This window comes from Electrophorus electricus, chromosome 21 (genome assembly GCF_041902795.1).
Source record: "Electrophorus electricus isolate QZ-2024a chromosome 21, ASM4190279v1, whole genome shotgun sequence".
Taxonomy (NCBI): Eukaryota; Metazoa; Chordata; class Actinopteri; order Gymnotiformes; family Gymnotidae; genus Electrophorus; species Electrophorus electricus.
The window spans coordinates 18,622,501-18,645,127 of record NC_137517.1 but is presented as its reverse complement, the minus strand read 5'-3'; the positions used below and the strand labels follow the sequence as shown (position 1 = coordinate 18,645,127).

The 22,627-nt window shown below is 44.9% G+C and overlaps 3 protein-coding genes across 3 annotated transcripts in view; 2 read left to right on the top strand and 1 right to left on the bottom strand.

Annotated features, from left to right (window-relative positions):
* The first annotated feature begins 14,631 nt into the window (after window positions 1-14,631).
* LOC118240640 (asparagine--tRNA ligase, cytoplasmic-like) lies at window positions 14,632-17,329 on the top strand. The gene is made up of 7 exons (XM_081704899.1): window positions 14,632-14,739; window positions 14,934-14,999; window positions 15,191-15,454; window positions 15,889-16,110; window positions 16,429-16,656; window positions 16,813-16,926; window positions 17,162-17,329. Exons 1-7 carry the CDS (start codon window positions 14,641-14,643, stop codon window positions 17,327-17,329), a joined length of 1,161 nt encoding a protein of 386 aa, XP_081561025.1. The 5' UTR covers window positions 14,632-14,640.
* Window positions 17,330-17,677: 348 nt separating this feature from the next.
* Window positions 17,678-19,933, top strand: LOC145652901 (asparagine--tRNA ligase, cytoplasmic-like). Its single transcript, XM_081704729.1, has 2 exons — window positions 17,678-17,804; window positions 19,802-19,933. Exons 1-2 carry the CDS (start codon window positions 17,685-17,687, stop codon window positions 19,931-19,933), a joined length of 252 nt encoding a protein of 83 aa, XP_081560855.1. The 5' UTR covers window positions 17,678-17,684.
* A 1,219-nt stretch (window positions 19,934-21,152) lies between these two features.
* LOC118240639 (uncharacterized) overlaps window positions 21,153-22,627 on the bottom strand; it is a 52,707-nt gene continuing 51,232 nt past the window's right edge. The window contains exon 4 of the mRNA XM_081704898.1: window positions 21,153-21,457. Within this exon, the coding sequence (XP_081561024.1) occupies window positions 21,414-21,457 (44 nt within the window). The 3' untranslated portion in view covers window positions 21,153-21,413. The remainder of the gene's footprint in view (window positions 21,458-22,627) is intronic.

The window sequence follows — 22,627 nt, the reverse complement described above, 5'->3', positions numbered from 1 at the left end:
GCCAGTACTGATGTGAGGGCTACAGGACCAAAGTCCTTTAATTCTCCAGCCCCTGTTATCTTTGTTAAGGGACAAACAGATGAAACCTTCCATGACCTGGACACTGTATAGATGTGTAATAAAAGCTGAAAGTGTTGTGTCATCACTCCTCTCAGCTGATTGGCTCACACTTGAAGAAGCCAGTCCAACAGTCCCTCAGGGTCATGTGACTATCTAGACATCATTGGACAGAGGCAGAGACCAGCTTCTCTCTCTGACAGGTGCACTGCAGGCATCTTTGGGATAATTTCACATAAGGCCCCAACATCACTACTAACATCCTACTAATGTCACTGCTATTGCTAATGTCACTGCTAAGAAAAGAGATGTGACAGGAGACAGAACCAAAACTGTCTAAAATAAACAAAGTGTCCAAGTGTGTGAGCACCGTATTAAAGCAATATTAATTAAGACACTACCGGTCTTTTTTGTACTGAATGTCTGTTTTCTGAAACAATCACATTTTCCTGAAGGTATAACTGCAAATTTTAATTAATTACATAATTACAGTTATATTTAATTAAATCCTTACAATCATTTCATGTCATTAATATGTCTAACTTACGTGTACACATTATTTGGTTGATACTAGCATTTGCATGTGTGTTGTATGGGTGAGCAAGTCCTGTTTCCCCGTGATGTAGAGCTGGTGTGTGTTTCACTCAGTGGTCTGTAGACATGTGTACAGGTCCTGTTTCCTTTAATAACAGACTGTTAATCCTAACATTTCATTAACAGTATAGTAAATGAGGACCTTTATCTACAATATAGTTAATGGGGACTGTTATAAACAGTAGAGTTAATGTGGAGTTTTATGAACAGTATAGTTAATGGGTACTTTTATTTACAATATAATTCATGGTGGACTTTTATTACAAGTATAGGTAATGGGGCCTTTTATTTACAATATAGGTAATGGGGGACTTTTGTTACCAGTGTAGTTAATGGGAACATTTATTAATGGCATAGTTAATAGGGACTTTTATTAATGGTATAGTTAATGTGGTATTTTATTATCAGTAAGATTAATGGAGACTTTTATTACCAGTAAGGTTAATGGGGACTTTTATTAACAGTATATGTTTATGGGGACTTTTATTAACAGTTAACATGTGTACAGGTCCTGGTTCCTCCTCCTCCTCCTCCTCCAGTCTCTGTTACAGTCAGAGAACCTTCAGCAAACACAGATCCAGTGCTGATAGAAACACAAGAGAAGCTCCTTATAATGGGCTTTTATTAACAGTATAGTTAATGGGGACTTTTATTAACAGTATAGTTAATAGGGATTTTATTAACCATATAGTTAATTTGGACTTTTATTTATAAAATAGATAATTGGGCGACACAGTATAGTTAATGGGGGGGTTTATTAATAGTATGGTTAACCAGGACTTGTATTAATGTTATATGTAAAGGAGACTTTTATTAACAGTATACATAATGGGGACTTTAATTAACAATATAGTTAATGGGGACTTTTATTAACAGCATATGTTTATGGGCACTTTTATTTACATTATAGTTAATGGGGGACTTTTATTAACAGTATAGTTAATCGATACTTTTATTAATAATATACTTAATGGGGACTTTTATTAATGGTTTAGTTAATGGGGACTTTTATTTACAGTATAGTTAATTGGGACATTTTGTTAATGGTATGTTTAATTGGGACTTTTATTAACAGTACAGTTAATAAAAGTTATATGGTTAATATAAATCCCCATTACCTGTGTTGTAAATAAAAGATTTACAACATAGTTCATGGTAGTTAATGGGATTTTTATTAACCATATAGTTAATTGGGACTTTTATTTACAAAATAGATAATTGGGGGACACAGTATAGTTAATAGGGGGCTTTTATTAGTAGTAAAGATAATAGAGACTTTTATTTACAATAGAGGTAATGGGGACTTTTATTAATGGTATAGGTAATGGAAGATTTTATTTGTAAATGTAATGGGGACTTTTATTAACATTATGGTTAATTGGGGCTTTTTTTATTACCAGTATAGTACTTTATCGGGACTTTTATTAATGGTATAGGTAATGGGGACTTTCTTCTTAACAGTATAGTTAATGGGGACTTTTATTAACAGTATATTTAATGGGGACTTTTCTTAATTATAGAGTTAATGGGGACTTTTATTAACAGTAATGTTAATGGGGACTTTTATTAACAGTAATGTTAACAGTAAAGCGTCTTTCTCAGCCAGTTCCATCCAGCAGGTTGTGCACCAGCAATCAGCCTCACAAACACACCCAGACCCAGTGTTACTCACTACTGCCCCTCTAGATCTGATGTATATTTGAATACACATTCTGAACCCAGAACACTGCATCTATAAATCTTTAAATGATATAATAGGGCTTAATTAGGCACTTAAATGTTAATGTTTTAATGTTTAAATTCAATGGGTCAACAGACTAGTAGGTAAAAAGAAAAAACATCCCTCTTGTCCACTGACGCATTGTCCCGTCTCGCCTGCAATACCCTGTTCTTACCACTAGATAGAGACAGTGCGTTTTAGCGCTACACGACCCAAAGAACATCCTGATTTAGCTGAAGAAAAGCACAAAATATCGTTGAACTGACGTCTTACCGCCCGGTGTTCGATTCTCTTATATTAATCGTTGTTAATGTTAAAGGCGTGTGCTAAATATTCCAAGTCTTATTATTAATAATGTGGTAGATTTTAAATGTCTGACTCTATTTCCCCTCAATTTGAGCTCAATCTTTAGATCTCTGGAATGATAAAATAAAAAAATAGTGGTCCAATATGCTGAAACACTTTAAAATCAAATATATGATCATGAACCTATATATGTTAGTTATATAGAAATCATATTCCATTATACAACAGTAGCAGTGGCTTTGATAGTATTATCTTTTATTACACAGATTACAAACAGCACAAGTAACCAAACAAAAGCTTTTAAATGAAGTCATGTGTGCAATGGACTTTTGGTTCACTACTGAGTCCAAGTTCCTCAAAGGGACAGCAGTCACTATATAATTCCTCCAGAGTTAGAAAACCCTGTTATGTTGCTGTAGAGAGACATTCGACCTGTCAGTAGAAAGACAAGCGACGGTAAATAAGAGTTGATGTGTCTAGAGATCATTTTATTTCCTAATGTCTTTCACATTATATAGAAACCATATTCCATTATACAACAATAGCAGTGGCTTTGATAGTATTGGCTTTTATTACACTGATTACAAACAGTACAAGTGACCAATCAAAAGCTTTTAAATGAAGTCATGTGTGCGATAGACTTTTGGTCCTATCAGTAGCAAGACAGGCGACGGTAAATAAAAGTTAATGTGTCTAGAGATCATTTTATTTCCTCATTTTTCCCACACACATATTACACGGACACATGGTGTAGTTTACTGTACAAGCAGCCGGACAGCCACATTGTTCTGATTAGAAAAACTAGAGAAAACGAAGGGTGTGTGGTTCCTGTAGGGTTCACACAGTGTAGATGCAAATACCTTCGAGGTTCTGCACGGTAACAGTTATGGTGGATTCATTTTACAGTTAGTGTGCTGGAGTACAGAAACAAACAGTGTCCATATATGGCAATGTAACTACACAGAGTGACACACACACACACACACACACACACACACACACACACACACACACACACACACACACACACACACACAAGAGCTTGCTTTAGTCAGTAAAGTAAATTGTACAAGCTCAAAAACAATTAGAAGATTGGAGAAAAATTCAAATAATAATATATATGTAAAACATATACGAAAAATAACCTCACTTCAATGTGAAGGCCACACCGCACACCCCACTAAACCCCTGAAGACGATCCACAGATCAGCTGATCTACAGTACAAATGATCCACAGATCATCTGATCCACAGTACAAATGATCCACCCTTTACAACAACGGATGTTGGTGAGGTCAGAACACATATACACACATGCTTAGAACAAATCTTCTCATCATCCTCGACAAAGATAGACACATATTGATTCTCCTTCCACAGGAGCTGACACATCTGTGAGGCCAAGACGCAGTGGCCTGCAATGTCACCCCGGAAACCGAACCTCACCATTCCGCCTGGCCGGGTTGGTGGCCGTGGCGACGACATCATCATCCCGCCTGGGGCATCGAGCTTGGCAATGAAGGCGTCCACCTCCAGCTTGTCCTGGGTGAGGAAGACACACACGTTCCTGTTGCTTTGGTTCAGCAGCCTGGTGTGAGCGCTGGTGTTACCCATCTGTGTGCTCGCACTGCCTGTGTGGAGCATGAAAGGACAAGAAGAACATTTATGGTGCAATAAGCAAGTTTTTACATTTATGGAATTTAGAAGACGCTCTTATCCAGAGCGACTTACAAAAGTGCTTTGTTGTTTACTCATAGAATATATCCTAGTACAGTAGATTAGAATCAGACATACCAATGAACTAAAATACAGGGATGAATGCTGATACCTAGAAGTACAAAATACATACGGTCTATCTTAAACAATGATAAGTGCTATAAACAATAAGTGCTAGAGTTTGTTAAACAACATAACCAACGCCCTACAATAAGTACTAAATTAGTCAGTCAATAAGGGAGTAGTGTCAGTTGTCCTTTAAATATTCTAAAAATAGATGGGTCTTCAGTCTGCGTTTGAAGACTGCAAGGGACTCTGCTGTCCAGACAGCAAGCGGGAGTTCATTCTACCATCTGGAAGCCAGGACAGAAAAATAGTCTCAATGTTTGTCATCCACGAGACCTGAAGCAAGGTATTTCAAGATGAGCCATACTTGAGGTTCAAAGTACTCGAGGTATGGATCGGGCTTTGACCATTGACCTCGTGTGGGCTGGTCCATTTTTGGCTTTGTAGGCAAGCGTCAAGGTTTTAAATCTGATGCGTGCAGCTACTTGGAGCCAATGAAGGGAGCGCAGCAGTGGAGTAACGTGTGAACTTTGGAAGATTGAAGTCCAGTCATGCTGCTGCATTCTGGACAAGTTGTAGAGGTTTGATGGTTCTTAGAGGAAGACCAGCAAGTAGCGAGTTGCTGTAGTCTAGCGTTGAGATCACAAGAGACTGCACAAGCACCTGGGTAGCTTCCTGCGAAAGAAAGGGTCAAATCCTTCGTATGTTACAAAGGAGGAATCTGCAAGACTGGGTTAGATTAGAAACATGAGTTGAGAACGACAACTGGTTGTCCAAAGTTACGCCCAGGCTACGGGCAGCTTCGGATGGTGATACCAGGGAGTTCTCAAAGGAAACAGTGAGGTCATGGTAAGGGTTGTACCTGGGATGAACAGAAGCTCAGTTTTACTGGGGTTGAGCTTCAAGTGGTGGGCTGCCATCCATGACGCAATGTCAGTCAAGCATGCCGAGATCCGTCTGGAGACCTGCGTGTCGGAGGGTGGAAAAGAAAGAAATAATTGAATTTTATCGGCATAGCAGTGGTAGGAGAAACCATGAGAAGATATTACATCACCAAGAGAACGAGTATACAAAGAGAAGAGAAGGGGGCCCAATACTAAGCCTTGTGATACACCAGTGGAGAGTCTGCACGGTTTGGATGTGGATCCTCTCCATGTCACCTGTTAGGACTGCCCATCCAGATAGGACTGAAACCATCTCCAAGCAGAGCCAGTCACACCAATCCTGGAAAGAACAGAGAGAAGAATGTTGTGGTTCACTGTGTCAAAGGCTGCTGAAAGGTCTACAACAATCAAAACAGATGACTGTTTGGCAGCTTTAGTGGCATGAAGTTTCTCAGTCACCAATACGAGGGCCGTTTCTGTAGAATGTGCCGCTTTGTAACCAGACTGATTGGGATCATGCAGCTGGTTCTGGGTGAGAAAAAGACATTTGATTATAAACTGCTCGTTCAAGGGCTTTTGAGAGGAAAGAGAGAAGTGATACCGGTCTGTAGTTGGTAACGCTGGAGCTGTCAAGTGTGGCCTTCTTCAGGATTGGTACCACCCTGGCGGTTTTGAATGCAGTAGGCACGTATCCAGAAGATACGGAGTTGTTGATGATGACAGAGATGAAAGGAAGCAAATCTCTTGCAATTGTCTGGAACAGAGCAGAAGGAATTGTATCCAGCGGACATGTAGTCAGATTGCTGGAAGTCAGGAGTTGAAGAATTTCATCTGTGGAGAGAGGAGAAAAAGAAGTCAAGAGAGTTGGATGTTGGAGAATGCATATTGGTTGGAGGAGTGGGAACAGAGGAAAAGGACTGGTGGATTGCTGCAACCTTCTCCTCAAAGAAGGTTATAAAATCTTCCGGAGTAAAAGATGAGGAAAGAGGGGGAGGATTAAGGAGAGAAGAAAAAATAGTGAAGAGCTTGCATGGATCAGATGATGATGATTCAAATTTCTCTCTCTAGTAGGATGACTTTGCAAATGTTACTTCCAGTGAGAACTTGGAAAGGAGAGACTTGTATGAGCTAAGGTCTGAATCTACGTGAGATTTCCTCCACCAACTCTCTGCAGTCCTTAGTTCTCTCCTGTGGCAGTGAAGTGTTTCTGTTAGCCAGGGGGCAGGTGGGGAGAACTTAGTGGGTCTAGAGGAGAGAGGACACAGAAGATTCACTGATGAGGAGAGTGTAGAATGAAAGTATTTGTAACTGTATCCAAAGAGAGAGAGGATAGCGAGTCAGGGTGAGGAAGGGTGGACAAAATAGTAGAAGTAAGGGAAGAGGGAGTTATGGAGTGCAGATTGCGACGAAGGAAGATGTTAGAGAGGACTGGATGGAAAGAGAAGAAAGGGAGTAGTTGATGGTCTGCAGGTCAGGAAGTTCCGTATGAATGATACGCTCTGCTGAACACACCACCCTCTGGAGTGCTTGTCTGTCCTGCTTGGTGCTGTTCCCAAACCAGCCTGTGATGTTCTCCGTGAGGATGCTCTCAATAGTTCAGGTGTAGAAGTTCCGCAGCACCTTGGAGGGCAGTCTGAAGTCTCTTAGGCGTCTGAGGTGGTAAAGATGCTGACGAGCCTTCTTTGCCAGGGAGTTGGTGTGGTGGGACCAGGACAGGTCCTGTGAAATGTGAACTCCAAGGTACCTGAAACTATTTACTCTCTCCACCGTCCGTCCACTGATCCTCACAGGTTGGTAGTGCTGCTCCTGCTTCTTGCTGCAATCCACGATCAGCTCCTTTGTCTTGCTGATATTTAGGAGGAGATTATTTTCCTGGCACCAGTTTTCCAGGTGTTTAATCTCCTCCAGGTAGGCCCTCTCATCGTTGTCCGAGATCAGGCCCATGACGACGGTATTGTGAGCAAACTTGACAATGATGGTGGAGCTGGAAGTGGCTGTGCAGTCCAACATGTACAGTGAGTAGAGCATGGGGCTTAGGACACAACCCTGAGGAGCTCCAGTGCTGAGGGTGAGGGTGGATGAGACACAGTTGCCCACCTGTACTGATTGTGGTCTGTCTGATAGGAAGTTGGAGATCCAGTCACACAGGGATGTATGCAGTCCTAGATCCTCCAACTTAGTAGTGAGTAGGGAGGGGATGATGGTGTTAAATGCTGAACTGTAGTCGACAAACAGCATTTTAACATAATTAGCCCTCCCTTTGTCCAGGTGGATCAGTGTGGTGTGCAGCAGATGTGCAATTGCATCATCAGTGAAGCGGTTGTGGTGGTATGCAAACTGCAGTGGGTCCATGGAGGCTGGCAGTGAAGATGTGATGAAGTCTTTGACTAGCTTTTCAAAGCACTTCATCACGACTGATGTGAGAGTAACAGCGCGGTAGTCATTGAGGCCGGAGGGTCGAGGTTTTTTTGGGACGGGTACGATGGTGGATCGCTTGAACCCGGATGGCACGATACTGAGCATCAGAGAGAGATTGAAGATGTTGGTGAATACCGGGGCTAGCTGGTCTGCGCAGGCTTTGAGGACCCTCCCACAGATACCGTCTGGTCCCACCGCCTTCCTGGTATTCACCCTTTTGAACACTCTCTTCATGTCACTCTCCGTGATGATGAGAGGGTGCTGTTCTATGGTGGGCTTTGCGCATGCGCCGTTGGCTGTGCCGATAGTACCATTAGCACTAGCGCTGTTAGCATTAGCGCTGCTAGCATTAGCGCTACTAGATGTAGCCTCGAAGCGAGTGAAGAATGTGTTCAGCTCGTTCGCCAGAGACTCATCCGCACTCATCAGTCCGGAGGGTGGGTTCCTGTATTCCGTGATCAGCCATAGTCCCTGCCACAGGGATCTAGAGCCACTCTGCTGGAACTGTGTCTCTAGTTTCCTCCCGTAGCGCCGCTTCGCCTCCCTCACCGCCCTGCGCTCTCCATATGCCGCAGACTTGCAGTCGTCCATGTTCCCGCTGATGATCCCCGCGGTGTAGGCAGCAGTGCGAGAGTTCAGAGCCTGGCGGATGGTTTTGTCCACCCAGGGATTCTGGTTGGGAAACTTGATGGTGGTTCTTGGAATCATGTTCTCCACCAGTTTTCCAATAAACCCCACTACTGCCTCCGTAAACTCGCTGACATCATCATTGCTGCGCCGGAACATGTCCCAGTCTGCATCAACAATTGGTAGCCGCTCTGGATTATATTTTGGTATGAGGAAGATGGCAGCGTGGTCCGACTTACCAAACGGTGGATGAGCTAGTGCCTCATAGCTGTCCTTGTATGGGGTGTAGCAGTGGTCGAGTGTCCTCTTTCCCCTGGTGGGGTAGGTTATGAGCTGATAAAAGTTGGACACTGCACGCTTGAGGTTAGCGCTGTTGAAATCCCCAACCACGAGTTGTGCAGCGTCCCGGTGTGCCTGAAACTGTGTGAGAGCCTCATAAAGCTTCCACAGTGTGGTGTCCGTGTTGGCTTGAGGTGGGATGTACACGGTGTTGATAATGACCGAAGTGAACTCCCGTGGAAGGTAGAAAGGACGAAAGTTGGGGGCGAGCAGCTATTGTTTACCATCACACACACACTCCACTGCCTCTCGACTTCCCCGAATCTGCCGTCCTGTCCATACGGTGAACCAAGGAGAACTCGGCTGGCTGAATAGTGTGGCTTGGTACCACTGGGTTCAGCCATAACTTGGTGAAGCAGAGGAGGTTGCAGTCCCGAGTGTCCCTCTGGAACTTTATCCTGGCCTGTAGGTCGTCGAGCTTGTTGTCCAGAGACTGGACGTTGGCTAGCAGGATGCTAGGTAAGGGAGCTCGGTGTGCCCGAGCCCTCAGCCTGTTCCTGACGCCAGCTCGCTTCCCTCGAGGCCTTTTCTTTGCACCGCGTCCTTTGTTCTCCCTCAGGATCTCCGTCGGCCATCTTGGGTCCAGGGTCAGAGACGGCTTGAGGTGGGTGCTATGTAGATTAAGAGAAATAAGAGCATCTCTGCTGTACGAGATACGCGTCATGGTGAAGAGAGAAGGGCTGCAGAGAAATCAGGGGTAGCGGGAAAAGCAAAAGGAGCAAACAAGATAGCAAAAAAGGTGTGGACGGAGCAGTCGTGACGGCAGCCGACCTTACCGGCACCATCTTGTATCCAAATGTTCATTTATTTATTTGGTTTATTTGGTTTAAACACATTTTAAATGATCATTTCAGATACTCACATCTACAACAGGAAGGTGTTTTATAACAGATTGAGATGTAACAGGTTGGAGGTAAAATCTCTTACAGTGAAAGTGTATGTGTATATATATATGTATGTGTATGTATATATATATATATATATATATATATATATATATATATATATATATACACATACACATATACATACACACACACACACTCACACGTGTGTGTGTGTTCACCATTCAATACACAAGTTTCACCTCATCTACCAGGCCAGTCCACTGATTAGTCATTCCACATACCATCCTGCTACCATTCTTATCACATTACTGTTGCGACCTCACCACCTAGACAGGGTCATAACAGGTTCACAAGGAGTGGGGAAACTGCTGTTTTCACAAATGTCCTAATTAAACAAAAGGGAAATAAATGAATCTTTCACGATAAAACAACTTTAGAGAACTTTAGAGCGCTGAAGGTTGTGAACACAAGGGGGCGTCAGTGATTTCTGTTTCTGCGGGCAGTGGTGTGTGCTGTGGTATGAGCAGATTCACTCCTGCTGTTTCACAGTTCCACAGTGTCTGTTGCTTATGGACATCCTGTGCAGCATTCTCTAAGTCTTTAGAAGGTTTATGAAGAATGAACACACACTGTGTAACGTGGAGCGATAGAGAGCTGGATGCAGCCGCTGAGAAGAGCGAGATTTATTAAGGGCAAATCCAGAATCTGGGTCATTAAGACAGTCCAAGGTCACAGCACCGATACGAACAGATCCAGGAAATATATTAAACAGAATGCAACACACGAAAATTAGGAAAATAAATCAACAGACAAACAAAGAGAAAACAGGGTACAGATACACAGACAAGGCAGAACCAAGAACACTAACTGAATAAACGTGAAACAAGAGAAGAGCTCAGACAACATCTTAGTACAAACGGCTAGACCAACAACCAGCAAGACACTGAGGAACACACTGGGTTTAAAAACACGACCTAACGAGGTAGAAACGAGGAACAGGGGAAACTAATGAAGGACAGAAAACTAAACGACGGGCTGAACTAACGAAACCAAAACAAGGAATCACATGGAGATGAAAACCAGGATGGAAATGAAAACAGAAAGCAGGTGAATGCAGTGATGGGATCATGACACTGATTCACTAATCTGCTGAATTTGTGAATCTGTTTCTGAGACTCTTGTATGGGATTAATTGTTAAATAGTCATGCAGTATTAATGGGAGAAAATAAAAGTGTTTTTGAGCCGTTCCAGGACTGTACAACTGTTGTTCTCCATCTCCCCATTTCTGCTGATAACATGAAGCTCTGAAAAAGAATCCAGTGGAGTTGTGTGTGCAGCATCTCTCTGCTACTAGGACATATTCATTTGGTAAGAGGATGGAGGTTTTTTTTATATTAGAACAATAAAAGGGATAATAAGGATATGACCCACACAATCTTATTTCTCGTCACCTTCCTTTTTGTTTATTGAGGTATTTTTATCCATTTGGTCTGTTAAAATCTTAATATACACTGCAGATGTAGTATAGTTATGTTATCGTGAGGTTTAGAAAAGGGGGAGATTTGGAAAAGAGCTGGCCATAAAATGATGGTTCCTACATGTTAATAAATCAAGTAAATGAATCCGGATGGCCTGTTTTTTTTATATAACATTTATGACGACGAGGATGTTTCATGTGTTGTTCATTTTACACAAGCTGCACCATGCGGTAGTTGTGCAGGGCTAGTGGCATTAATATGGGTTCGACTACAGAAGCCGCCCCAAATCCAGGTGCAGGAAGTATGCACAATGCACAACTCATCACCCGTACCCATGAACCTGGGTCTGTCAGATTTGTGCACTGAATTCGTGCTGTGGATGGAATCACAGGAGTTTTTCAAAATAGCCAGTGGAATAGTACATGCTCTGGATGTAGCACGAAGAGTTACATTATTGAATTGTATTGGAGCACCTGTTCAGAGGATTTTCTCTAACCTAGCAGGAGAGAAAGTAATTATGCGCAAACAGTGAACGTACTAAAGGCATATTTTACACCTCCAAAGAACGTAGTGTTGGAAAGACATAAGTTCAGACGGACAATGCAAGCGCCAGATGAGACTGTTGATGCCTGTGTAAACACGCTGAGAGTTAGCTAAATCGTGAGTTTGGAACGCTTGAATCAGACATGTTGAAGGACCAGCTTGTGGAAAAGTGTACGCCTAAAAGACTGCGTGACAGATTTTTACAAGAAGAGTGACTAACATTAGACAGGGCTCTCACAATTGCTAGAATTTCTGAGTCAGCTCAGATGGAATCAAAACTGCTGTCTGATAATGGTAAGACCAAAGATATTTATGTAAATTATACGAAAAGTGCAAGAAATTTAGGCCATCTGAAATCGAACTTGCCAGACAAAGCGTGAACTGGAGCCTACGACTCCGTAAAGGAAGAGTGTAATGGTGCTACTAAGTGTCATAGTCATAGACTTGCCACACATACAGCAACTAAATGTGCAGGGAAAAGGGCAAAATGCCTTTTTTGTAAGCAAACTGGACATTATGCATGTGTATGTCAAAAACAAACAAACAAACAAACAAACAAACAAACAAAAAAAACAAGGGAAGTACAAAGGAAATAGACCGAAAGTCAAGACAAAAACTAGCGAGAAACCAGTAAGGGCCTTGAACGAGTCATCAGCGGATTCAGAGGAATTTGTCTATTCTATAAATCCAGAGGGCAAAGAAACTATTAAAGTGAATGGACAGAAACTGAAAATGGTCCTACATACTGGAAGTGGATGAAACTTTGTATCACAAAAAGAAAAATAGTATCACAGAATGTTCGCAGGCCAGCATAAACTGAATGCAACCAAAAAGAAATTCTATGTATATGCCCAAGACAAATCCCTTTTCAGTGCAAAGGTTACTTTGAGGCACATTTATTGTGGCAAAACAATGAGTCAAAAGTTGAAATCTATGTGTAACTGCCACAGGCAGTGGCTGGAGGGAGACGGCTTTGCGAACCGTGTTTAGGAGAAGTTTACTGCGAAATTTACAAGCCGAGCTCGTCTGAAAGGAGAATCTACAGACCTTTAGAGTGTCATTCAGTTGACCATTACCATTGATAATCTGCAACGCACCCACCGTCCTGGCCATGACATTCGAATGGTGCATGAGAGAGAATTACCGATGCAGGCATTCCTGACCCATGCACACGCAGAGGAGGCAACGCACACGCAGGTGGACTGCTCTAGCTTATCAGCGGACGAACAAAGATAACGTATCTCCCTTGGTCTCTGCCTCTACTGTGGCGGCGAGGGCCATTTTTGCGTGCAGTGTCCAAGACGACCCAAAAGGAGAAAAGCCATAACTCTGACAGGATTTCCTCAACAATATTTTCTAGACATAACCAGCTTACCTTACCTTCACTAGTATCATGGGGAGGGAGTTCAGAAGCCTTTACTGCCCTCGTCATCTCTGGTGTTGCCGGAAACTTCATAGACTCATGAATAATTGATAGGTTGCATATAGCCACCATAGCCGTGGACTCACCATTGCATGCACATTCCCTAAACGGCCAGCGCATTGGGAAGGGTTTAGTTCCCCTTCAGACAGTTCCCGTGGTATTCCAGATAGGGTTGTTTCATTCTGAAACCATTCAGTTTTTTCCCATGCCCCTATCACATGACAATATCATCCTAGGCTACCCCTGGTTTGCTTTTTTTCTCCGTTTTACAAATAAAACTCGTTTGGTTTGAGGCGAATTTTGACCACTTTGGCTTTGCATAAGAGTAAACGGCCGTCCGACTCTCAGCACAGGCGCGTGCGTAACGGTTGGTGTTTGGACTGAGCGGTTTGTTGTCCAGCAGAGACAGTGTGGACTCATCTGAGAGTTGTCCAACAGAGACAGTGTGGACTCATCTGAGAGTTGTCCAGCAGAAACAGTGTGGACTCATCTGAGAGTTGTCCAGCAGAGAGAGTATGGACTCAGCTGAGAGTTGTCCAGCAGAGAGAGTATGGACTCAGCTGAGATTTGTCTTTTAATAGCAGCGCTACTTTCCTGTTCACTGGTCATGGTGGACCTGCAGGTCACTGATGCTGGTGAGAATGCAGTAACATTACTGACTAGGCTAGCTAGTTAACGCCAACGTTTGTTACGTTAAGAAGTATCAATCAATAAATTATTAACAAAAGGGTAATTTTTAATTAATGTTAAAACATTACTGTTAAAAAAACAGCAACAACAAAGACCCTTTAAAATAATGTTAGCTGGCTGTTTATTCGCCGAGCCTAGCCTAGCTAACTACCAGTCAGGGTAGTAGACGCAAAAACAGGCCAGTACACTACAAACACTTTTAATAGGCAGGTGGCTGTATGGCTCGTATGTGTGACTGAATGTGGCGTATGGCTTTCTTATTTATTTTTAATTTTTTTCTTGGTTATAAATGTTTTGTTTAAAGTTAATAACCAGGACAGTCATCTGTAGGTGACTGGAGTCTAAGTGGTTTGTGAGGCTGCTTTTTTAACAAAATGTCTGCCCATTGCAACATTAAACTTTAGTTAGTGGTTAACGTAACAGAGGAAAGTTTGGAGATATACACATGAAACTATAATCTCATCTCACATAAACCGGTTTATCCCTCTATAGTTAAGTAAACCCATTATAGATGACTAGTAAGTGTGACGCCTGCAGTCGCGAAATCACGGCTGGAGTGCATCAGCTCGACTAAGACTTGCGTTAGTGTTAGCATTAGCATTAGCATTAGCGTTATCGTTGGTTCTCCTTCAGCTAGGGTCTCATTTCGCCGTGTGTTTTGAGAGATGACGGCTGATCGCAGATCAGACAGGTAGTTTCGCTTCAGCTGATGTGTTCTCTGGTGAAATGTCTTGAGTTAACTAAACGTAGCTATGTTGTTAGCTAGCTAGCTTCCCAGCCATACGGATGACAAACACATGGGCGGCAGATTCCGGGGTGAACTTCAGCAGAAAACGCCAGAGTGGATTTTCTTGGCAGCTGCTAGCTGGCTTGTCTGAGGCTTTTCATGACGGATGCACTGAGCAAATGCACTCGTCCTGAGTCCTGGTTTATGGACTGTGTGACAGGGGAGGTGTACGTGTCTGATAAACATGGCAGTGATGAGAGCGGAGATGGGACGGAACACAAGCCGTTCAAAACTCCCTTAAAGGTGAGCCTGCTTAATCTTCCTTATCTTTCTGAGGACCCCCTAAAATCTTCTTAATGGACATTTGATTCAGCATTCCTGTAAAATAACCAGACTAATATGGTGTCATTGGTTTGATTTGCAGCGTTTGTGTCCTTTGAGCTCTGCAGGTTGTAAAGTTGAGTAAGGATGATTATTTTGTCCACACTGTGTTGCAGGCTCTGCTGTTTGCTGGTAAAGAACCATGGCCAACTATCTACGTGGATGCCCAGAAAGATGGAGAGGTGAGTCTGGGGCTTTTGTTTGTTGACTGAGCCGGAAATGAAGTTTGTTCACAAGCTGTCCTTGACATGGTAGTTCCATCAGACCAAGTCTGTTTCCATGATCAGTCTCACACTCACTCTCTCTCTCTCTCTCTCTCTCTCTCTCTCTCTCTCTCTCTCTCTCTCTCTCTTTCTCTGTGTTTGCATGTCAGCGGTGGGCTGTGATCTCCAAAACCCAGATGAAGAATACGAAAAAGCTCTTCCACAGGGAGCAGCAGAAGACTGATGCTAAAGACATGAAGGAGGTGTCTGCCAAGGAGAACCCGTGCCACACGTGTAATCAACAAGTCAGCACATGTGTGTTGCTAGCGGTGTGTGTCGTGTGCTCAGGCAGAAGGTGCAGAGAGGAGAAGAATCTGGAGGATGCCAAGAAGATTGTTATTGAGAACAACCCCAGCCTACCAGATCCCCAGACTGTAAGCCAGAGCTCTCCTCTGCTTCTCACAGCTAGCTGTGTTAACAGGCCATACAACAAAAAGTAAACTGGATTACTGCGGCGGTCTTGCTGGATTAATGAGGCCGTCTTGCTGGAGTCTTAAATTTATTCTGTGATGCTTTTGTTTCAAGTGTTCGTTCATAGTTGTGCTGCTGTGATGAGACGTTTCTCACGGAGCACTGCTATTGGGTGTCTGTAAAACATTCCCACACCGTACGCGAGCGTAGGAGTAGGTTTTAGCTGGTGCTTGATGTCTGGGGGAATCTAAACTGGGCGCACATTATGCAAATCGACATGTTTATGTAATGGGTTAGGCCGGTTACGACGAAGAGTCGCACCAGTAGTAATGTGTGTGTGTGTGAGAGAGCAGGACACAGGTCTCATACTGCAGTGCTGTTTCTGCTTCCTCTGTAGGCCCCTGGAGGGCATGAGCTGCACTGTGATTTCTGGGAGCTGATCGGCCTGGCTCCAGCAGGGGGCGCTGACAACCTGGTGAACGAGGAGTCTGACGTGGACGTGCAGCTGAACAACAGGCACATGATGATCCATGGCGAGAACGTCTCCAAGATCCTGCGTGTGCGCTCCACCCTGACGCAGTGCTTCAGGGATCGCTTCTTCAGCCGTGGCTACTATGAGGTCAGCGCCGTAACAGACGCTAACCCACGAGGTCTGACCCAGAGTGGAGGTTGGTAGAGAGACTAACCTGTGCAGTGCTGTGACCACGCTGCTGACATACTGAAGACATTCGTTGTCGACCCTCATTATAAACACGTTGTAGACCCGCGTTGTAGCCACATTGTAGACCCTCGTTATAACCCACATCAGGGTGGGCAGCTGTGTTCCTCAGCACGGTGGGCACACAGAAATAAAACAACAAAAATGAAATAGAAGTGTGATGGCGGTGATATTTTGTGCAGTGGCCGCTGACTGACCGACTGGCCGTCTGGTGTGCAGATCACCCCGCCCACGCTGGTGCAGACACAGGTGGAGGGCGGCTCCACCCTCTTCAGCCTGAACTACTTTGGTGAGCAGGCGTACCTGACCCAGTCGTCCCAGCTCTACCTGGAGACCTGCATCCCCGCGCATGGTTTGTGCTCATTTTCGTTCGAGGACCTGGTTTGTGCAGTGGTGGACCGCGTTCTCAAATCCCCCATCACCCCCCTGCTCTACGACCTCAACCCCGTACGACCTCTGACCTCTTCCTACATGATTCTTCACTACCAAATGAACTCATGCAGGTTTAAACTCCAGGGTGATCTACAGCAGGCAGATTTACACACACACACAGATTTACCGGTCTGTTCAGAGCGGACCCTGACGGGACCCGTTGTGTTGCAGAACTTCAAGCCCCCGACGAGGCCGTTTAAGAGAATGAACTACACGGAGGCCATCGACTGGCTGAAGGGGCACGACATCCAGGAGGACGATGGGACCCACTACGAGTTTGGGGAGGTTCATACCCTTAACCTGCCCCCACTGGGGTAGAATGCCCCATGCTGTGAACCTGTCCCCACTGGGACAGAATGCCTTGTGAATACTGATACAAGCGTCTGTTTTTGTGTTGACTGCCAGTCTGGTGTAGCCGTAGATTATTGTGTAGTTGAACAAAATTACAACTAGTGATCGTTCATGCGTTTTTAAATAATTCTGTTTTCTCCCCCTTCTGTGTGTGTTTCATGACCTGTAGGATATCCCAGAAGCCCCTGAGAGGCTCATGATGGACACCATTAACGAGACCATCCTGTTGTGCCGTTTCGCCGCTGAGATCAAGTCCTTCTACATGCAGCGTTGCCCTGATGACCACCGCCTCACCGAGTCGGTCCGTAAGACGGAGCATCTTTCCCCGCTGCACTGATCAGCTGTGTGAACAGAAATCCACAGCTGGGCTAAAACAGACACACACAGCTGTCCTGGTGTGAGACTGAGCAGAAGGGTTTAGTCCAGGGTGTGACTGGGGGTTTAGTTGGGGCTGCGACAGGTCAACATTCATCTTCTCATGATGCTGAGTTCAGTAGAGCTGAATCACTCTCACGTATCTGAATGGCTTGTGATGTCATGTGATTAATAGCACCCTTATTTTCAACATTCCAGTTATGAGAAAGCGCTCTCTGTCTCTCTCTAATTTTGTGTGTGTGTGTGTGTGTGTGTGTGTGTGTGTGTGTGTGTGTGTGTGTGTGTGTGTGTGTGTGTGTGTGTAGGTTGATGTGCTGATGCCCAATGTTGGTGAGATCGTGGGGGGCTCCATGCATATCTGGGACGCTGAGGAGCTCCTGGAGGGTTACAAGAGAGAAGGCATTGACCCCACCCCCTACTACTGGTACACTGACCAGGTATGTGCAGCCGTAGGCCCACCCCCTACTACTGGTACACTGACCAGGTGTGTGCAGGTGTAGCCCCACCTCCTACTACTAGTACACTGATCAGGTATGTGCAGGTGTAGCCCCACCCCCTACTACTGGTACACTGATCAGGTTTGTGCAGGCGTAGCCCCACCCCCTACTACTGGTACACTGATCAGGTATGTACAGGCGTAGCCCCACCCCCTACTACTGGTACACTGATCAGGTATGTGCAGGTGTAGCCCCACCCCCTACCACTGGTACACTGATCAGGTATGTGCAGGTGTAGCCCCACCCTCTACTACTAGTACACTGACCAGGTGTGTGCAGGTGTAGTGCCACCCCCTATCACTGGTACACTGATCAGGTGTGTGCAGCCGTAGGCCCACCCCCTACTACTGGTACACTGACCAGGTGTGTGCAGGTGTAGCCCCACCTCCTACTACTAGTACACTGATCAGGTATGTGCAGGTGTAGCCCCACCCCCTACTACTGGTACACTGATCAGGTATGTGCAGGTGTAGCCCCACCCCCTACTACTGGTACACTGATCAGGTATGTGCAGGTGTAGCCCCACCCCCTACTACTGGTACACTGACCAGGTGTGTGCAGGTGTAGCCCCACCTCCTACTACTGGTACACTGACCAGGTGTGTGCAGGTGTAGCCCCACCCCCTACTACTGGTACACTGACTAGGTATTTACAGGCGTAGCCCCACCCCCTACTACTGGTACACTGATCAGGTTTGTGCAGGCGTAGCCCCACCCCCTACTACTGGTACACTGATCAGGTATGTGCAGGTGTAGCCCCACCCCCTACCACTGGTACACTGATCAGGTATGTGCAGGTGTAGCCCCACCCCCTACTACTTGTACACTGATCAGTTATGTGCAGGCGTAGCCCCACCGCCTACTACTGGTACACTGATCAGGTATGTGCAGTTGTAGCCCCACCCCCTACCACTGGTACACTGATCAGGTATGTGCAGGTGTAGCCCCACCCACTACTACTGGTACACTGACTAGGTATTTACAGGCGTAGACCCACCCTCTACTACTAGTACACTGACCAGGTGTGTGCAGGTGTAGCGCCACCCCCTACCACTGGTACACCGATCAGATATGTGCAGGTGTAGCCCCACCCCCTACTACTAGTACACTGACCAGGTGTGTGCAGGCGTAGCCCCACCCCCTACCACTGGTACACTGATCAGGTGTGTGCAGCCGTAGGCCCACCCCCTACTACTGGTACACTGACCAGGTTTGTGCAGGCGTAGCCCCACCCCCTACTACTGGTACACTGATCAGGTATGTGCAGGTGTAGCCCCACCCCCTACCACTGGTACACTGATCAGGTATGTGCAGGTGTAGCCCCACCCCCTACTACTTGTACACTGATCAGTTATGTGCAGGCGTAGCCCCACCGCCTACTACTGGTACACTGATCAGGTATGTGCAGTTGTAGCCCCACCCCCTACCACTGGTACACTGATCAGGTATGTGCAGGTGTAGCCCCACCCACTACTACTGGTACACTGACTAGGTATTTACAGGCGTAGACCCACCCCCTACTACTTGTACACTGATCAGGTATGTACAGGCGTAGCCCCACCCCCTACTAGTGGTACACTGATCCGGTATGTGCAGGTGTAGCCCCACCCCCTACTACTGGTACACTGATCAGGTATGTGCAGGTGTAGCCCCACCCTCTACTACTAGTACACTGACCAGGTGTGTGCAGGTGTAGCGCCACCCCCTACCACTGGTACACTGATCAGGTGTGTGCAGGCGTAGCCCCACCCCCTACCACTGGTACACTGATCAGGTGTGTGCATTGTTACTGATGGGCGTGTGTGTCTGTATAACGTGTCACTGGCGGGTGTGTGTATCTGTGTAACGTGTCACTGGCGGGTTTGTGTATCTGTCTAACGTGTCACTGGTGGGCATGGGTGTCTGTGTAATGTTGTTACTGGTGGGCGTGTTTTTCAGAGGAAGTACGGGACGTGTCCACATGGAGGTTATGGTCTAGGTCTGGAGCGCTTCCTCACCTGGCTACTCAACTGTAACCACATCCGCGACATGTGCCTCTACCCACGCTTTATCCAGCGCTGCAGACCCTGAACACACACACACACACACACACACACACACACACACACACACACACACACACACACAAACACACAAATACACACACCCTCCTGCCACATTCAATCTACCTGTGCTGTTCTGCAAGACATCACATCACAAGTAACAGTTATCAGACCACAGTATGAAACATTTAACTATACTATATGAATACTGTGTAGACATGTTGAGACAATTTCTATGGAGTAATAAAGACATGATGGTTGTGTGTGTCCATGTGCTATTCTTATTAACTCCTCTAGAGGGTCTTTAAAGAAAAGCTCTAAAGGTTGTGCTCTTTGACTATTTGGGTCCAAGTCCAGTTCGGGTGGTGCTGTTTGTATTAGCACAGGTTGGTAAACGCCCCATCACAGTGCAGCACGTTGGGAGAGTCTATAGTGGACATAAAGGAGCCTGTAGTCCTAGATGATAGAAGCTTCAAAAGTATCCAAGCCAAAAATAGGACAGTTGTAGGCAGAAAATGAAAAGATTTTTCTTGATTTAGCAGTGAATATTAGTTGTGGATATTTAATGCATTCTTTTAGATTATACAAAAGGAGGTAAAGGATGTTCTTTGTATATTATAATATTTCGACCTCCTGGAGATCTACAGCTCAGCAGATGTTAGTTCTGCTAATCACACACACATATTGTGTGAATACTGGAGCAGGTGTGTTGGAACTTCCCCTTTTGGAGATGTTCCCTCTACCCAGCTGTCTAGTCATCACAGTTTTTCCTTGTTTAAGTCTCTCAGATCCTTACGTTTGCTAATTTTCCCTGCTTCCAACACATGGACATAAAGACCTGACTGTTCACTGGCTGTCTAATATACCACCCCAGTTCCTCCTGAATTTACTGTGCTGGGATGATGCATCTGAGCATCAGTGCCACTACATCCTACAGCAGGGGTGAGTGATCTTACCCTCACAGAGCTGGTGTGTTCATTCTAACAATCAACTGATGAGCTGTCTCAGGTAAGTCCAAGCTATTATGAGCTTTGTAGTGACTTCACTACCCAGTGATCAGTTTCACATTAAAGCTGGGGCGAGTCAGTGTGACATAATGTGTAAAACACTAATCTGTTGTCTAGTTGTTGATTACTTGAAATCTAAAGTCTGTTATGAAATACACTGAGACAGTGTTTCTTTGGCTGCTGAATATCTCATCTGACATCAGTGCAATGATAATGAAGACAATGTATTAAATTTTTATTTATTTAACTAGAACATAGAAGTAAAACAGTCCAACAAAGTAAAAGATCATTAAAATAAAGGAGAATATTCTAACATTGGAAGAAATGACACACACAATAGTAATGTGCTTAAAAGTGAAAACATTACTGCACGATGCTTCATATAAACTGGTGGTCAGCTGGAAGTAAGTTAGCAGAGTTCAAACATTCAGTCTCACATGTGAAATGACTTCAAGCAAACAGAACAATGTCCTTCCATCTTCAGTATTTTCCTTTAGATTCTCACTCCTCTGAGACTGCATTCTGGCTTCTGTTTTTAGTCAGAACTGTAGAAAAAACATTAAACACAGAATTCACAGTGTACGTGTTAGAAAACTTCCCTGGTGTTATTGGATTATCATTTAATAAACTTTTATTGCTGTCTTGGTCTTGTAGTTCAGAGAAAGTGTTTTGTCTCCTGTGCAAGCAACATGTTGTCACGGAACGCTCGCCTCCCGCGAGTCCCGTGGTTGGACCACGTGTAGTGGGAGGATCTGTTTGTGGCCACGTCTGCACACACCTGCACACACCTGCACACGCCTGCACACGCCTGCCCACACCTGCACACAAATGCACATGCCTGCACACGCCTGCACACACCTGCACACGCCTGCACACGCCTACACACAAATGCACACGCCTGCACACGCCTACACACACCTGCAAACACCTGCACACGCCTGCACACACATGCACATGCCTGCACACACCTGCACACACCTGCACACACCTGCACACGCCTGCGCACACCTGCACCTTGTTTGTTTGTATGTACTTAAACCCGTGTCGAAGTGTGTAGAGTGTTGGTCATTGTTGATGTAACGTGTTGATGTTTTTGTGTCATTGTGAAAGCGTATTCATCGTGTTTGTTTAATGTCAGTCGTTTCATGTTCATGATCATCGTTTGTAATACGTGTGAGCGCCGCTTTCCGTCCACGGCACGGGAGTCTGTGCGTCCTGCCCCTCGCCCACCGTGCGTTACACATGTCGACAGTTTCAATGATTGTGGGGAGAAAATCAGGATTTTATTAAACCAGCATATAAAATAGTTTTAATGTCTGTTTCCAAAAGTATAAACTATGTATAAAACCTTTAAGTTGTTGGTGGTTGCGGTTCCCATGGTAACCTGCACTGTTTTGTTTTCATTCATCTCTCTGCTCTGTCGTGACTGTGTGTTGTTTGGCTCTAGTTAGTGTGTGTATTTACACTCATGTTTCTTTTAGTATTTGCTGTCTTGCCTAAAGTAACATTTTCTGGTTCCAGTCATTGTTCTCTTCTCTCTTGTTTTTAACTACTGGTTTCATGACCATGTGCTGCTTTTATAAACCATGATTTTTATGGATTACACATTACAGACACTTTACTGTCATGTGTCCTGCTTGTCTTAGCAGTATTAAGAGTCATGACAGAGTGGTGAAAGTCATAAAAACACAGAGAAGAAAGACCAACCTTACGAT

Excerpts from the sequence above, each read along its gene's own strand:
- LOC118240640 (XM_081704899.1), top strand. The coding sequence starts at position 14,641 with ATGGACTGTGTGACAGGGGAGGTGTACGTGTCTGATAAACATGGCAGT. Across the intron at positions 14,740-14,933 it reads CGTTCAAAACTCCCTTAAAG|GCTCTGCTGTTTGCTGGTAA; the intron begins GTGAGCCTGCTT and ends ACTGTGTTGCAG. Across the intron at positions 15,455-15,888 it reads GCCTACCAGATCCCCAGACT|GCCCCTGGAGGGCATGAGCT; the intron begins GTAAGCCAGAGC and ends CTTCCTCTGTAG.
- LOC145652901 (XM_081704729.1), top strand. The coding sequence starts at position 17,685 with ATGCCCAATGTTGGTGAGATCGTGGGGGGCTCCATGCATATCTGGGAC. Across the intron at positions 17,805-19,801 it reads ACTACTGGTACACTGACCAG|AGGAAGTACGGGACGTGTCC; the intron begins GTATGTGCAGCC and ends CGTGTTTTTCAG.